Source organism: Papio anubis, chromosome 11, assembly GCF_008728515.1.
Source record: "Papio anubis isolate 15944 chromosome 11, Panubis1.0, whole genome shotgun sequence".
Taxonomy (NCBI): Eukaryota; Metazoa; Chordata; class Mammalia; order Primates; family Cercopithecidae; genus Papio; species Papio anubis.
The window spans coordinates 28138536-28154365 of record NC_044986.1 but is presented as its reverse complement, the minus strand read 5'-3'; the positions used below and the strand labels follow the sequence as shown (position 1 = coordinate 28154365).

The following is a 15830-nucleotide window of genomic DNA, read 5'->3' as shown; positions in this document are numbered from 1 at the left end:
AGTGACTCCTCCTGGGGTACAGGGGAAGGGGAACAGGAGGGAGAGAGAGAGAGAGAGAGAGAGAGAGAGAGAGAGAGAGAGAGAGAGATTTGAATTTCCTTGTTTATTTCTGGGACTATGTGCCTCTTGTCTTTAAACTGCACTAGCCCCTAAAGATCCTGGCCGATTTTTAAGCTCTGCTTCTGGGGAGAAAGTGAACTGCTTTCAAACATGATTCTTTTGGAGAGGGATGTATTGCCTCACTTTACTTTAAGGAAGCAACATTTCCAAAAGGGATTGTGATTTACTGTTCTTATCAAATGGGCATATAGAACTATACTGCGATCTGCACACTGTCCTGGAAGTAAAGGGAATGGCAGGACTTGTGTTTCTCCTTTTCATCCTCTATTCCTCCTGAGGTCTTAATGTCTGCACTGTTTCACCCTTCCTTTCTTTCTCATGATGCTAAGTCAGGTGAAGTAGAAATAAGTGAGCATGAGGCTGCAGAAAATCGGCATGAATCACACACATTTGCTCCCATATGAGGTAATCATTGTACAGACATATTTTGTGTCCCTATGATACTCACTGGCCGTCACCCCATCCTTACAGCCATCCACAGACCTTGAGCAGTACAGATGTGATTGCAGTTTCTCTGAGAAATAATTTCTTGCATTGCAGGGTTGCATATTGAAGTTGGCCAGAAATAAATTTAGCTTCTCAATGCATACATCACTTTTACAAGACCTCTTTATTCTGAAATAGCAAGTGGCATGTGTGAACTATATTTGGAAGCTACAATATCCATCCATTTAGATAAATAGGTAATTACAGTGATGAATAGCAGCTGTGATATTAAGGCGCATACAGCGAGATAAGAGGGACAACAGCCTAAGTCGGCCTCAGCTTTCATGTGGGAATTACAGAGTGATTAAATCGGTGTTATGTGTTCTGAGACTTGCTAGGGAAAAGTAAAGAACAAAAATTATCCCATAAAAAGGAGGCAGCTTCTGCTTTGATGTTTGCTTCCCATTGTCTCTAAGATAGAAAACGCAGAGGAGTGGGCTGGGAGTATATGTGCCTGCTTAAATCCTGGCAGGGGCCTACATCCCCTGTGTGTATGACTTAATCAGATTACAGAGCTAATGATGGGTTGAACTTCTTTCATTGGAACCCATAACAGGTCTTTTTAGAGTGTTATAAAGACACGGATAAAAGAGCAGTGAAATAGGAATTGAATGAAACTCCTATGTCTATTGTAGCTCGAACTCACCAGTGACTGCAGGCATGCCTCTTTCTGTCCCTCACTCTCCTCTCCAGAATAAGCAAATATTACCATCTATAGTTGTTTCTCAGTACACACAGGAGAATGGTTCTAGGACTTCTGATATACCAAATCTGTGCATCTTCAAGTCCTACAGCTGGCCCTGCAGAACTTGCATGTAAGAAGTTGGGCCTCTGCAACATGGTGAAACCCCATCCCTACTAAATATACAAAAAGTAGCTTGGTGTGGTGGTGACACGTGCTTGTAATCCCAGCTACTCAGGAGGCTGAGGCAGGAGAATCGCTTGAACCCAGGAGGAAGAGGTTACAGCGAGCCAAGATCATGCCACTGCACTCCAGCCTGGTGACAAAGTGAGACTCCATCTAAAAAAAAAGAAGAAGAAGAAGTAGTTGGGCCTCTGTATATTCTGTATATGCAAGTTTCGCATCCTGAGAATACCGTATTTTCCATCCACATTTTGTTGAAAAAATCCACATAGAAGTGGATCTGCTTAATTCAAAACTGTATAGCTCAAGGGTCAACTGTACTTCCTTGGTCTCACAAGGCTCCAAGGGCTGTGAGAACCACATTGATAAATATGTCCCAATATCTTATCCCTAATTGAACCACGGTGACTTTTTACCTATTGACCTTCTCCTTGGTTTCTTATTCCATGAGGGAGCATCATTGCATGTCACATCACCCCGTGCATCCTGTCTTTTTTTCCAGATTGTAGAAACACTGTTTAATGCTCTCAACCAAAATTTGGTCCAGTTTGAGCTGAAGCCGGGGGTACAAGTCATTGTGTATGTCACACAGCTGACGTTAGGTGAGTGCCACTGGGAACTGGGGAAATGGGAAAGATGATTTGTTATCCCAGAGAGAAAAGGAGGAGAGAATCATGAAACCCTGCTCCATAATGCCTGAAATTGGCTTTGTAGAAGGGTCCTTTTTATAGTTATGGGTTCAGAAGGATTGTTCACATCAGTCACATTGTTCTGAAGGCATCCTACAAGAAGACTTTCTTAGGAGTAGCTTTGCCATTGAATCCCTAGATGGTCTTGGAGAAAACCTACAATTTCCTTGGGTCTTAACCTTATTCATTTGTTTGTTTGTATATTTCTTTATTTTGTCTGTGGCAAATGGGATTATATTGGATAGTCCTCTAGGTCTCTTCATGCATATGATTATTTGATTTTATGAATCTTGGATGGTAGGCCACAGAACTTTAAAACTCCCTTCTAGTTTACAATGTGTGAGTCAAAGTAGAAACAGGAACAAACTCTAGTTAGCTTATTTATGAAAAAAATCTAAAAAGGCATGTCCTATGGGGCATCTACTTTGGGCTCTCTGGGAGAACCTGTTTACTAAATGGTTCTTAATAATGTCAGACTTTTCCAATGTGTAGGTCACAAATATGCCCATCCAGTGGGTTTTTATCAGAACAGAGTGAAGGAGGAGAATGAAACACTGCATTAGTACTTAACCCAAAATTTCAAATGGGCTCCCTGTAAATTTTGGTGACAGGCATGCAGGCTATCTAAGGGAAAGAGCACTGGAGACTTTATTCCACTCCCCTGAGCTGGACTTACGTTGTTCAGTTTAGACCAAGAACTAGCAGGTTTCCCCAGGATGAACAGAGAAGTTTACTTTCCCTAAGAAGCTGTACTCAGGTGCCATTGTCATCATTGAAGCCAGACTTTCTGCACCCAGCTATCAGGCAAGGGAATTGGAGACTAGACATAAGGATGGAGATCAGTGGCCTCCTTCCTGCAATGAATACTCCCTCCAGCTAACAGCTTCCAAGTGAGCATATGTGTTCTTTTCCTTATCTGTTCTTCTTTCCCAGCTCCATTGGTGGACTCCAGTGCTGGGCACAGCAGCTCAGCCATGCTTATGCTATTATCAGTGGTATTTGTTGGCCTGGCTGTGTTTTTGATCTACAAGTTTAAAAGGTATGTGCTATTATCATTCAATTTAGTAGTGTGGCTGGGGTCACTGCAAATGATTCTTCCTATAACTAACTTTACTAAACTCATCACAAGAATGTGGTTTTAATTCTCCTTGAACTTCTGTTTGACAATAGGTAAAAGCAAGAATAGTTGAGGGTCATGGAATAAAAGGGTTTGAGACTCTGAGCTCTATCTATTATGATTTATAGGTATAATGAATTAGGTAAATAAAGACTGGCCCATGAAATCAATTTATTATCTTCAAGAGAAATGTAAGGGGTTTTCAAACCTCAATCAAATTTCTAAAGTAAGGTCTTCTATATTCAGAAGATCTTCCTATATGGATCAATATCCATTCAGGTGGTTAAATAGAGAAAATGCAGCTAAAATCTGATACATGCATGTAGAGACACCAATGCATTTTTTTAATCTCCTGTTGCAGCTATTCAGCATCTCTCTTTAAATTTGCATGCTAAACATATTCAACTATCATCCCTCTCCATCTTTTTCCTATTCTAAGGGGAAATTGATTAGGAGAACAAAACTCCACGTCTTGAGAAATTATTTTTGAAAGCCACAGAAGGGGTGATATAACAAGATACTTATTGGAAACGTAAAATTGAAATCAATAATTTTGTACCAACATTCAAATTATAACTTCTACTAGGATGTATACTAATTAAGAGAATAAACTCTGAAATAAGACCCAATTTTAACTTTTAGCATTTGTAACCTTGGGCAATTGTATTTGCCTCTCTAAGTCTTAATGCCTTCGTTAGTAAAATGGGAATAGCAATAATATTTTACAGGTTTGCTATATGATTTAAATGTCATAATGCGTGTAGGTGCTATGTACTAAGTAATCAACAAAGCTACACTATTATAAATAACAAAGCACATGCCTGCCAAAGATGCCCTCTGTGCCATAAACTGTCACATAACAGGCCCTCAGAAATTTTATCAGTGACGTAGAAATGTGCTTCCTGGGAAGCCTGGGTAAAGTAAAATGTCATTAATTATTGTCAGATGAGTTTGAACGCATCTTTTAGTCCTGGAGTCTTTCCAGGAACTAAAGATAATGCTTTTAGGTTTTCATAGAGATCAGTGGTAAAGGTGCCTGACTTTTTCTGCCCCCCCGCCCCTTCCTCCTGCTTATGTCTCCTTTAGTGGCTATTTCAGTTGCTTAAAAACATCAGTTTAATTCAATATACCTCTCAGCATTAGCCGCAGCAGCAGGGATTCTATCAACACCCTCCGCACTCTCTAGAAGGACAGAGTGAGATTCACCTTCCTACTCAATTTATAGACCAGTATGTGAGTTCATGTCCTCTTGGATCAAGACGTGTCAACCCACATACCCCTGTTCCCTTTTAAAGGTGGATAAAATCTTTATGTCACAAAGTGAGAAAAGGTTCAATATAGAAACAGCCTGGTTAAGACAACACCCATTTATTTATAGATGTACTTCAATTATATGCAAAGAACATTTCACTTTTCACTCAGCCAAGAATTTGATTGTGGGGAAGCCTGGTGGTTGCTAGGCGTGACAATCAACTAAACCAAATGTCTCATCTCTGACTCCCAGAGCAGCATAGTTGCTGAGGACAAGGGCCAATAGAAGTCCTGTAAAGAGGCTTTTGTGTCAGATCGATCCAAAGTAAGGATACTTAAGGATCACTTATACTGTGACTTGGAAACCTTCTGTGTTTTTTTTGTTTTCGTTTTTGTTTTTTAGAAATGCTGTTAAACTCCTTAGACAGTCAACTTATTAATGTAGGCATCTCTAAATCTGTACACTTTAATAATGAATCCATGCCAGCTAATGACATCTCTAAAAAACTTCTACCTTTGTAGTTCCCAGGTATCAGCCCACCTTTTCTATCTCCCTGACAGTGAATCATGCAGCTGAGGCCACAGGAAATAAACTCCAGTCAAACTGGACAATAGCAGCATCAGTTAAGAGTAGTCATCAGTTAACCTTTACTTTTCTGTCTCCTTTTCATGGAAGTTTTACTCCCAATGCTCAAGCCGTTTGGTTGAAATTCTGTTGAATTTTCTTTTATTTTTTTGTTCTGCTTTCCCCACTCATCACATGGAACCCCAGTAATGGCAACATGAAGTGCGCCTGGCTTGCAACAAGTACAGAGGTCAGGTTCCTAGCCCTGGATTCCCAGAGTCTCCTTTGCTTCTTTCATTACTATCCAATAGAACTTTCACAATGTTTAAAATGCTCCATCATCTGTACTGTCTAATATAGTAGCCAGTAGTCTGAGGAACTGAATTTTAATTATATTTAACTTTAATTAATTTAAGTGTAAATAGCAACACCTGGCCATTAAACGCTCTGTTGAGCAGCACAGTTTAGTGTAAAGACATTTCTGTTTCTGTGTCCAGATCATTGGCCATACTGAGTTTCCAGATCCAAAACTTCCTCTCTGTAATTGCCAGTATTAACACATTAAGACATTCATTCATCCTACAAACATTTATTGAGTACTTCCTGTGTGCCAGGCACTGGAAATGATCTCAGTATCCCAAGTGCTTACATGACATGGAAAAAGAGAATAGAATTACTATGAGCCCCAAGCTTCCTTTAAATGAATATCACCTGGCCTCTGGCAGTCTATCTTGCTCTTGGATAGTGACTGCTATTTTCTGATATCTCAAGTAATATAATTAAAAATCATGATGAGATGGCTTTTCTTTCTGAAGACTGCCTAACAAGAATTTTTTTCCATTACTGAATATCTGCTTTTTCTCTATCCAGGAAAACATTTGAGCTTCTATATTCCTTCCAGTCTTTTTTTAGTAGGGCTTTCCTTATAGTCCAAAGCCCACTTTGCTGTCTCTAAATTTCCTCCTACAGGCTTGTAACACTCATAATAGATGGATAAATGGATACAAATGGATACAAACTGCAGTTGGGATTTTTTTTTTTTTTTTTTTTAGAGGGAGATTCGAGCCTATCTATATTACTCCTCTTATTTAAACCTGTATGAATGTTGGTCCAAGACATGTCTCTTGATCTCTTCATTTTCCACATTCCTTGTATGCCGAAGTGGAGTTCAGACTTCTATTCTCAACAGTCCCACACGCGGATGTGTTAAGAAATGAAAAGCAACTTGACAAATTTTTTAAATTCTGCAAATTGAGATACAAAATTTATTCTCTTCCAACCATCCATTGCAAAAAGATGAAAAATATGCCAGTTTTTAGATGTGTTATTTGGAAATTGAAATAAAGTGAATAATCTCTATAAGGGCAAGTTTATCCAAATCCTCGTAGGTATTGTGAGCAAAGCAGGAAAGGGGAGGCAGTGGACTCTGGTTACACATGTGTAGTACACAGACGTATGTGATCAGGAATGGTTTAAGCACCCCCGGCACCTAATAATATTACATTTGGTCCCAACCTTCATGAGCAATACGTACTTTTATGGTTGAGAGGAATCTAAGTTATTAGACTGTATTTTCATTCATATAAAAAAGAATATAAAGGCCAGCATTAATTTTTAATTATACGCGTTTAGAGAGCCTAGTGTGCTGCCTCACATGGGTGCTGTTCACTTTGGGTTCTTGTAAATTATGTTAAACTGGTTTAGACCAGTAGGGGTCATGGGGACACCTCCTTTAATGTATGGAAAGCAAACATTAAAGACTAGAAAACTGAATGTAAAAAATAATTAGAAGCCAGTAAGTGTTTTTAACCTATTTTCAGATTTTTTCTTCTGAATTAGCTGCAGGAAACCCGTGTTAAGTGCTTCCACATTTTGCGCAATTTGGAGTTGGAGCAGATAGGGGAAGGTAGAAGCTTGAAAATACCACTGCTTGGCACAAGGACAACAAAGTGGTTTTCCTTTAGAGATGCATAGGATGTCCTGGATTGGGGTATGTGTCCGATGTCCCAAGTTTCAGTGATATCTATGCTAGTAATTGGCTTTGTGAAATGTCTAGACTTTAGTCTAATTTCCTCATCCTCTGATGAGGTAAGAAGGGTCTCTTCTAGAAGTGATATTCTAAGATAAAAATATAATCTTTTTATTGATGAATATAATAAAGTAGAAAGAGCACAGGATTTAAGGTAATTTATTCACTGATTCAAAAAATGCTTAATAAATGTTAACCATGTGCCAAACACTGTGCTAAGTCAGGTGGATAGCGGAGAGGATAGAAAACATAGACCTTGCCTACGTGAGGCTTTTAGTCCAGTGGGACAGAAAGAAAACAAGTCAATAAACATTGCCTATGACATCACCCTAAACCAACACCATATTTATTTCTTATATAGGCAGTGTCCCATTGTTACATGTTTATAATGGAAAGTTGGATGGTCAGGGGAAGCCTCTCAGAGATACATGTAAGCCAAGCTCTGAGAAGAGCAGAGGGGAGCGTGTTACAGGCAAAGGCAACAGTTGGTTCTAAGTCCCCAAGATGTTGAAGAGCTGCTTCTATTAGAGTCTTGTAACTCAAAATTTGGGTCTCCAACTGATTAGCAGTATCAGCATCACCTGGGAGCTTGGCAGAATTGCAGAATCTCAGTCCATCCAGTCTAGACTTACAGAACCACAATTCACATTTTAAGGAAGACTTGGGTGATCCTTAAGCATGTTAATGTTTGAGAAGCACTGAATTAAAGGAATACAAAGGAGGCTACCGAGACTGGAACACACCGTGTGTGAGGAGATAATGAAGATGGGTCAGAAGATGCATGCCTCAAGAAGATTTAAGTGTGAACCCGCTCACTTCTCCAACCCCAAGCTAGTCTGCTTTGTGTTTCCAAACCCCACCTACTACTTTTGTGTCTTTGAATGGAGCTATTTAGCCTCTTCTTCATACTTAATCACCTCCAAAATCCAAAAAGAAGCAATTGTCATCTCCATTGAACAGATGAGGAAACTATCAAAGTATTTAAGGTACTTATCCCATAAGTGATGCTCTGAAAATTGTAGCAAAAGCTGTGAGTATATTATTTCTTGACTATTTATAAAGGAAGCCAATGTGAATTGATTAAATTGATGCAACCTTAGAAATAGGTGTCTTTTCAGTCTCTACACACTTTGAGTCTTAAAGTCCAGCTCCTTTAGAAACTTAATACCAGGTAAATATTTATAGAGTTTTAGTATCTAACTGCCCTTTTGTTTATATCTGCTTGGTTTTTTTTTTATTATTATACTTTAAGTTCTAGGGTACATGTGCATAACGTGCAGGTTTGTTACATATGTATACTTGTGCCATGTTGGTGTGCTGCACCCTGTTTTTTGCCCACAGGAAAAGGTGCATTCCTCAGAGAGTTCTGTGGTTTACATCTTCCCTGGCATCTGGGTTCCTGGCTGGCTTTGCGTTCCTTGACCTCGTGGCCGCATTGTCTCTGGGGTTACCAATATCTTTCCTGACATGGACCCTTCCTACTAATAGCTTCTTCCTCTTCTTATCCCCCAGGACTTCCAGCTGCCCAAGTTTGGCATGCCCTGTGATCTTAATCTGATTTCGCTCCTGTCCCATGTAGGAAAATCCCTTGGATTAATATCTACGCTCAAGTCCAACACGACAAGGAGCAGGAAATGATTGGGTCAGTGAGCCAAAGTGAAAACGCCCCGAAAATCACACTCAGTGACTTCACGGAGCCTGAGGAGCTGCTGGACAAAGAACTGGATACGCGGGTCATAGGTACATGCTCCTGCTCCACTAAACTCCTCTGTCCTGTGTCCTCTAAACACTGGCCCGCTTCATCTGTCCTCTATACACTACTGGACTGGAGGGTGGGGACAAACAACTACCTATAGTGACAGAATCATGTTTTAAATTTGTCTGCCACCTCTGGCCACATGAAATTGGTAGTTTTTTTTCCCTTAGAAGTCAATCAGGGTTGGAAGTACTGGAGTCTAAGTGGGGTAGGAATGAAGTCAACTGCCCATTACTGTTGGGATTTTTCTTCTTTTTCTATAAAGCAAAAGTATTATATGTCCTTACTAATAATTACATGACTGTGTAATCTGGCATCAGATAGCCCTGGGTCCATTTTTCTTGCTCTGCTAATCTACTACGTCTGTGACCTCTCTGTGCCTCAAATTCCTGATCTGTGAAGTGGGAGTAGTAGTACTTATGATCTGTTTCTATTTCTGTGTAGTACCTTAAAAAAAAAAAAAAGAAAAAAAACAATTCTAAGACTGTTGTGATAATTACATGCTGTTAGGTCATTAGCCTAGTGCCTGCCACATAGTAAGTTTCAATACACATTGGCTGTTACTGTTGTTCAATAGAATGTAAGATGGCAGTCAATGTCTTGATCCCACCTGTGTGTTAGTGTAGGAGGTAGCATATGTTAAGCATGGATGACATACGCCAGTGAGCTGATAGGTAAGGATATCCAGGTGCCTTTTAAATAAATTCCTATTAAGCACCTCTTCTAGGTGGCTTGGTATTTAGCAGTGAATAAAACAAAGATCCCTGCCCTTGTGGAACTCACATCCATTTCTCCCCGTGTCTTCTCTTTCCTGCAGGAGGCATTGCCACCATTGCAAACAGCGAAAGCACAAAGGAGATCCCCAACTGCACTAGTGTTTAATGCCAGCAAGCCACGTGGTCAACCACCTTTCCGACTTTTTATTTTTGATGATTATTATTACTATTATTATGGAAAAATAAAAATGTCTTTTTTACCTTTTGTTTACCAAGGGCCCCTTCATAAATAGCAGACAGATGCCTAGCTTTGGGAGAGAAGGGCATTCTTAGCTGATTGAAATGAGACAAAGGGAATAAATGGCTGTATTTGTGCTAAGAGCAAAGGATGCATCTTCCCACAGCCTCCTCGCTTTACTCTGCCATTGGTAGCTTAAGGACTTTCTTTTTCCTTGTGGTCTCCCTTTTTTCAAAATTTAAGTTGGGTTGGCTTTTTGTGAACCTCTCATCCCCACAGCAGAATCACCAATGCTCTCCCCTTCCCCCAGCACACACATATACAACACAGATCATTTCCCAGTTAGATCCGCAGGAAGTAGGTTGGTGGGGGTGGATGTAGCTGCAGAAAGCGTGCACAACTTTGTGAAAGAGGCCCTGCCTTGTGCATGTCCATAATGAGGCTACAGATGGCTTATTGTATATAATTACAATGTAAATAGCTTTTTATTTCCTAAGAAATAATTTAATGTTTAGTAAAAAAGAAAACAGAAAAAAGAAAGATGCGTGTGTTGGCTTACGCACTGGCCCTCAGAGCTGACCAACCCGCCAGGCCTGCTGGATGCATTGGGTTTGGATGCTCTCCTGTTGTCTGTCACACTTAACTCTTGCATCTCCTTGTCCATGCCATAGCTGGTTTCTACTTATGTATATAAAGGGGGGCAGGGGGAGGGGCTTCTCTGAGGCAATTGATAAAGGAAGGACTCTAGTGACATCATAGAACATGGCAGTCGTTTTGTTCCAAGAATGACATGAAAGGTAAAGGAGAGGCCCACTAGAGAGGCTTCATACTGAGACCCAGATGGGGGAAAACAGCTTCCTCTCTAAAAGGAAAAACTTGATATTTATCAGTCTGAGAAAATATTTTTTTCTAAAGAAGGCAGTCAGTCAGTAGATCTTAAAATGATAATCTGTTTTTCAATTGGATTCTATGAAAATGTATAATGCTTGTGGTGAATTCTCAGGCTATTCTGAGCTCAGAAAAGTCCCCTGGGCACTAGGTAAAGCCCAGTGAATGTCTCTTGACATGGGAGGAGTTAAAGAGGTTAGAAGGGAGGAGGCATTTGTGGAATTATGAGTTCATGTAAAACTCTCCAGGCCAAGTAGGGGTCTAGCCTTTAATGATATTAGTCAAAGGCAATTTTAGCAAAGCTGTGCTATTTGCTTGTCAGATGTACACAACTTCCTTAAAGTAAAATGTCTCCCTTCAGTTCCCTTAAGGTAGTTTTTGCCTCTGGGGTGAGTGACTTTCAAAGCCTGTTAGCTTTCCCAGCACCTCAGCCCCTTCACACATTTACACATACCAGTTTTTTTCAATAGGGTCACGTTAAGCCATGCTGTAAGCATTATTTTTATTTTCAGGCTTAGCCTGAGCACACTTATTTTTGAAAATGATATAATGTATATATATGGGAGGAAAGGCCACATTTTGTACCTGTTAATTTTTGTGGGATGTTGTTCCCATTCTTCTTTGTGAGACAGAGAGAATGTGATATAGAGAAATCTGGCTGGCTACAGCATAGATCAGTATTAGGAATATTTCTAAAGATCCTGCTTTTTTGTTTCAAGGGTTAAATGGGGCAGACAATTGCAATACTTGTACTAAACACTGGAATACAAATGCATGAGTCATATCTATATATACAGTATATGTACATATACTGTTCTTGGTTTTATTGTTCCACTTGAATATTTCTACTGTAAAAAAAAGACAGTGGTTTTGAAATTGTTGAAAATAAATGTATTTTTGTACATCAAAGCTACATACTTGGCTGAATTTTCTCTTTGGGGAGTTTTCTTTATCCACTGTATCTATAAACTATTGCTACAGTGATGCTACATGGAAAACAATGAATGACTTTTAACAACAGATACTTGGTTTTTGCTCATGAATCTTTAGGTTGGCTCTGGTTTGGCTGAGCATATCAGGACTGACCAGGCTCTGCTGGTCTGATCTGGAAGGAGGTTTCAGGTAGTTTGAGTCTGCTCCATGAATTATCATCATCCTGGAATCAGCAGCTACACAGGGCCATGTTTTTTCATGGTGGATTGTAGAATTCCAAGTGGGCCAGTAGAACAACCCTCTGTCTCTAAGGCCATGGCTCAAAATGGTCACTTTATTTATCCTCATCTACATTCTGTTGGCTAAAGAAAATCACACAGCCAAGTTCAACCTCCATGGCTAGAGAAATAGATTCTTTCTACTCTGGTACTAGGTACTATAATTGGAAACAATAATCTGATTTACTCTGCCTATTCATTTTCCACTGCCCCATGGAGCGCTTTCACTAAATGAACTATTTGAACCCATGTCACAGATTTTCATTCACATATATATGGCTGGGACCTCTGAGCAAAGGGCTTTGTAATTGCAAGGACTTTGAGTTTGATACCAGTTCCCAATGAGTGGTAGAGATGACGGAACGCCAAGTCAGGTATGAAGACTTAAGCAAGAGAAATGAAAAGGAGAAAAACAACACGTGTCCATTTTTTTTTCCTTCTTCCAGCTGTTCGATGCATGAAACCAACAGCAAATATCGTTTTTTGGTTCTTTGCTTATTGGTGGCTCTTCTTCACCAGGTAAATAAGGAAATGTAAACTGGGCACCCAGAATAAGGGCTGTAAGTTGGATGTTTCTTCTTATGTCTTTAGTGTTTAAAATATGTGATAACGTTCTATGGATCTAAGAAACCGGAAATCACTTGTTGATAATTTAGTTGCATATTTTGGAAACTGGCTCAATCTTCTGGAATCATATTTTCTTCACTTAAATTGAAGATAAAGAACTAAACAAAGGTGGTTTTCTTTTGATTTGGGAATTTATTTTAAAATGTTGTATAATTCTTACTATAACTTTTCTGGAGTTATACTCACCTTTTGAAAAATTTATGTAAGTACCTGCCTCACATATTGAGAATATCACTTAAGTATCTCAAAAAGAAGCAGGGGATGTTCTTGGTCTAAGTGCCTATACTTCTTTTAGGGATTTTTACAGTTTGGAGCTTTCAAATAATGTAAAATGTCTATCATTTCTATCCTAAGCCAAAGATGAATTTTCTAAATGCATTAGTTTTTGCTTCCTAATGGGATCTGAGTTTTTCTTGTCAATTTTATGCCCAGGTTGGTGAAGTTCCTTCCCCAGATTAAGAGAGATGAAATAAAGCAGTAAGGAAGTATGAGTCAGTTGGGTCATTTGAGTAAGCCATGGCTAAGAATATAGCCTCTGTATTCACCATCAGCATGATTTTGTTAGATTTCTCAGTAGTAGACTGAGGCAGAGGCAGATGGCAGATAGTGTGGTTGGCTTTGCAGCGATTTCCATGCAGGGTTTCTCACCAGTGTTGAGGACACTCTTTGCATCAGAATTGTCTTTAAGTGAATTCTAAACCTAATAACTAGGCCCATAGAAGCACTCCAGAACTGGACTCTTCCAGTATTCTCATGTGCATGAAAATTTGAGAATAACTGCCTTATCTGCCACTAAAATAGTTCAGGAAGAGGTATTGTGTAAAAGTCACCTCCTTTGACTCCTGTTATCATAATACAAGGTACCTTAATCTACAGAAGTGAGAACAGCTTCCAAATTTGCTCATTTCTTCCTGGGCAACAGCTGCAACTTTGAGAGCCACTCAATGAGTTATCTGGGACAAAAATACACTGTGAGTTAAGGTGGTGACAGATTGTGCCTTGGAAAGAATACTCTGCTGGAAATGAGTAGATCTCTAACTTTCAGCAAGTATTTCTGGACCCAAGTACCTTATTTGTAAAAGGAAAACACTTCATGGCCTGCCTTCCTGGCTTGTTTTGATTTCCAGAGGCGTGAAAAGCACATTGCCAATTCCAGAAGTATGGCAGTGTTAGGAGAACTCCCTTCTGCAGAGCAATAAACAGAGAGGAAAGTGATCCAAAAGTCACAAAGCAAGGTAATGCAGAGATGAAGATGGTGTCCAATGTTTATTATAATAAGGCAGGATCCTTACTACCACACATCTCCCTCAAAATGCAAAACAGATTGAACTGCACATCACTGGACAACAGTGGAGAGCCTGATGGTAATGCCAGTCATATGGCTCCCATATTTGTAATGTCCAGAACAGTTTAGAATCTCATATCCCAAGTACACTCATCCTTCAGTGGCTCACAGCCCTCCTCATGCCACTGCCCTCCGAACCTGCCTGTTGAGCAGCTCATGACCTGACACCCTTGCTTCTCCCACTGGACTGAAATGAAACTGCTCAGCAGACAGCTGCTCACCCCAGTTCCACCTGCTGGGCTGCTTATCTTTTAAAGTGATGAGCCTTATTCAGAGGGAAGAAGGCCAGAGAACAGCATAAGCAATAAGGATGCCTCATCTGGATTATACCACATCCTGCCAAAATTCTCTTGTCTGCTCCAACAGTACTGCCAAAGAGGACCGGACGTAACCCAACCATGAATTCCCAAAGCACTATGCAACTTGATGTTCCTCAAGCTTTAATCACCATGTTCTTCACAGTAGCAGAGTGTCCTTCAACAGGCTCTGTGCATTTCTGACCATGTATCATGATGAGACATAGGTTCATTCAGAGATGAACCAATGGAACATTGTATACAAAAAATGGGGGAGAACCTCAGTTAAGAGTTCAATTTACTGGAGACTAAAACTTGGATCCATCACTTTTCAATTATCTAACACTCAGAGGGGTAAAATGACATCATCAAGGTACAATTTCCTTATCTATAAATTACAAATAATGACATCTACTTTCTAAGGTTGGAATCTAGATTAAATGAGATAATTTGGTTAAAGACACAAACAATAAATGGATTCCGAGAAGTGCTAGTTTTATAGTGCTAGATCTTTGCCCACATAACACTATCTCTGGCCTCGAGTTGTAAAAATTATCCAAGTGGTCTCACTTAGGGCTGTACCTGCAGGGAAAAAAATTCAGATTTACCTAAAGAGACATGCTTTCTCCATCAGTTCCCCTTCAGGAAGAAAATAATTTTGGTTAAAATTTACTACTTACACATTGATCCCAAAAGTCATTGTGTCTTTTATTGCTTTTTAAAAAATATGACCAATCTAATGTTGCTTGGACCATATGGAAGGGGCAAGAGGTGGACTCTTCTAATCAGGGTTGCCAAGAATGCCTCGTAAAGTCAATGACTGGAAGCTCAGTTTCTAAAACATGTTCACTGCAACCATGTGTGGGTACCCCGGACGTAGCCATGCTAATGGGACAAAAACACTTTGGCTTTGCTTGTTTATGTTTTTCAGCTCAGTTATTAATAACATAATTTGCATCTCCTTCACGCCCCTTCCCATACAGTGCTTTTATTTCATGAGGACATGTGCAGTCCCAGGTCCTGGGGTCACCAACTTGGGTTCCTTTGTCCACACACATTGAAAAAATATCTGATAAACAATGACTTGTAAAAATATACCTCTTAGATAACCAGGGATGCTAAAGGCATGGTTTCCCAGTGCCTTCCTTGAGCTGTGGCTCAAGGAGCGCTATTCCAGAGTACATGCGAGATCCAGATTCTTTACAAAATGCCAGGGAAAGCAGGAAAATAGATCATGACAGGCACACATGCCATCTGTCATTACAGCTTAGTCTCTGGGGAACAATGCTGTTTGCCGCTATTAAAAATAAACTAGATAATGTGGAGCCCTCAGTGATTTGCTCCTGAGGAAATGTGTGGTCTGCTCCCCAGAGAATAGAGACTTCTTCGGCGGAAATGTCTGTGCCCAGTGTCCTACATGCAGATGGCTGCTGGGCTCCAGGGATACTCTTACCACCAAAATAGTCCCATTTCTCCTCCCTGGGGCCTCTCCCAGAAGACTCTTCCTACTGTGCAAGGTTTTTCATTGCTTACTCCCATTTACAAAGGGTTATTGCTGTCAGTATCCCAGGAACTGGCTGCAATTAGCAGTCTGTCCAACCACAGTGCATGGGGAGAGAAGGAGGACGCTG

At 40.0% G+C, this 15830-nt stretch overlaps 1 protein-coding gene across 1 annotated transcript in view; it reads left to right on the top strand.

Moving 5' to 3' along the window:
* SORCS3 (sortilin related VPS10 domain containing receptor 3) overlaps window positions 1-11629 on the top strand; it is a 611216-nt gene extending 599587 nt beyond the window's left edge. Inside the window, exons 24-27 of the mRNA XM_017944309.3 lie at window positions 1974-2073; window positions 3094-3199; window positions 8702-8862; window positions 9696-11629. Of these exons, the coding sequence (XP_017799798.1) occupies window positions 1974-2073; window positions 3094-3199; window positions 8702-8862; window positions 9696-9760 (432 nt within the window). The 3' untranslated portion in view covers window positions 9761-11629. The remainder of the gene's footprint in view (window positions 1-1973; window positions 2074-3093; window positions 3200-8701; window positions 8863-9695) is intronic.
* Window positions 11630-15830: the final 4201 nt, after the last annotated feature.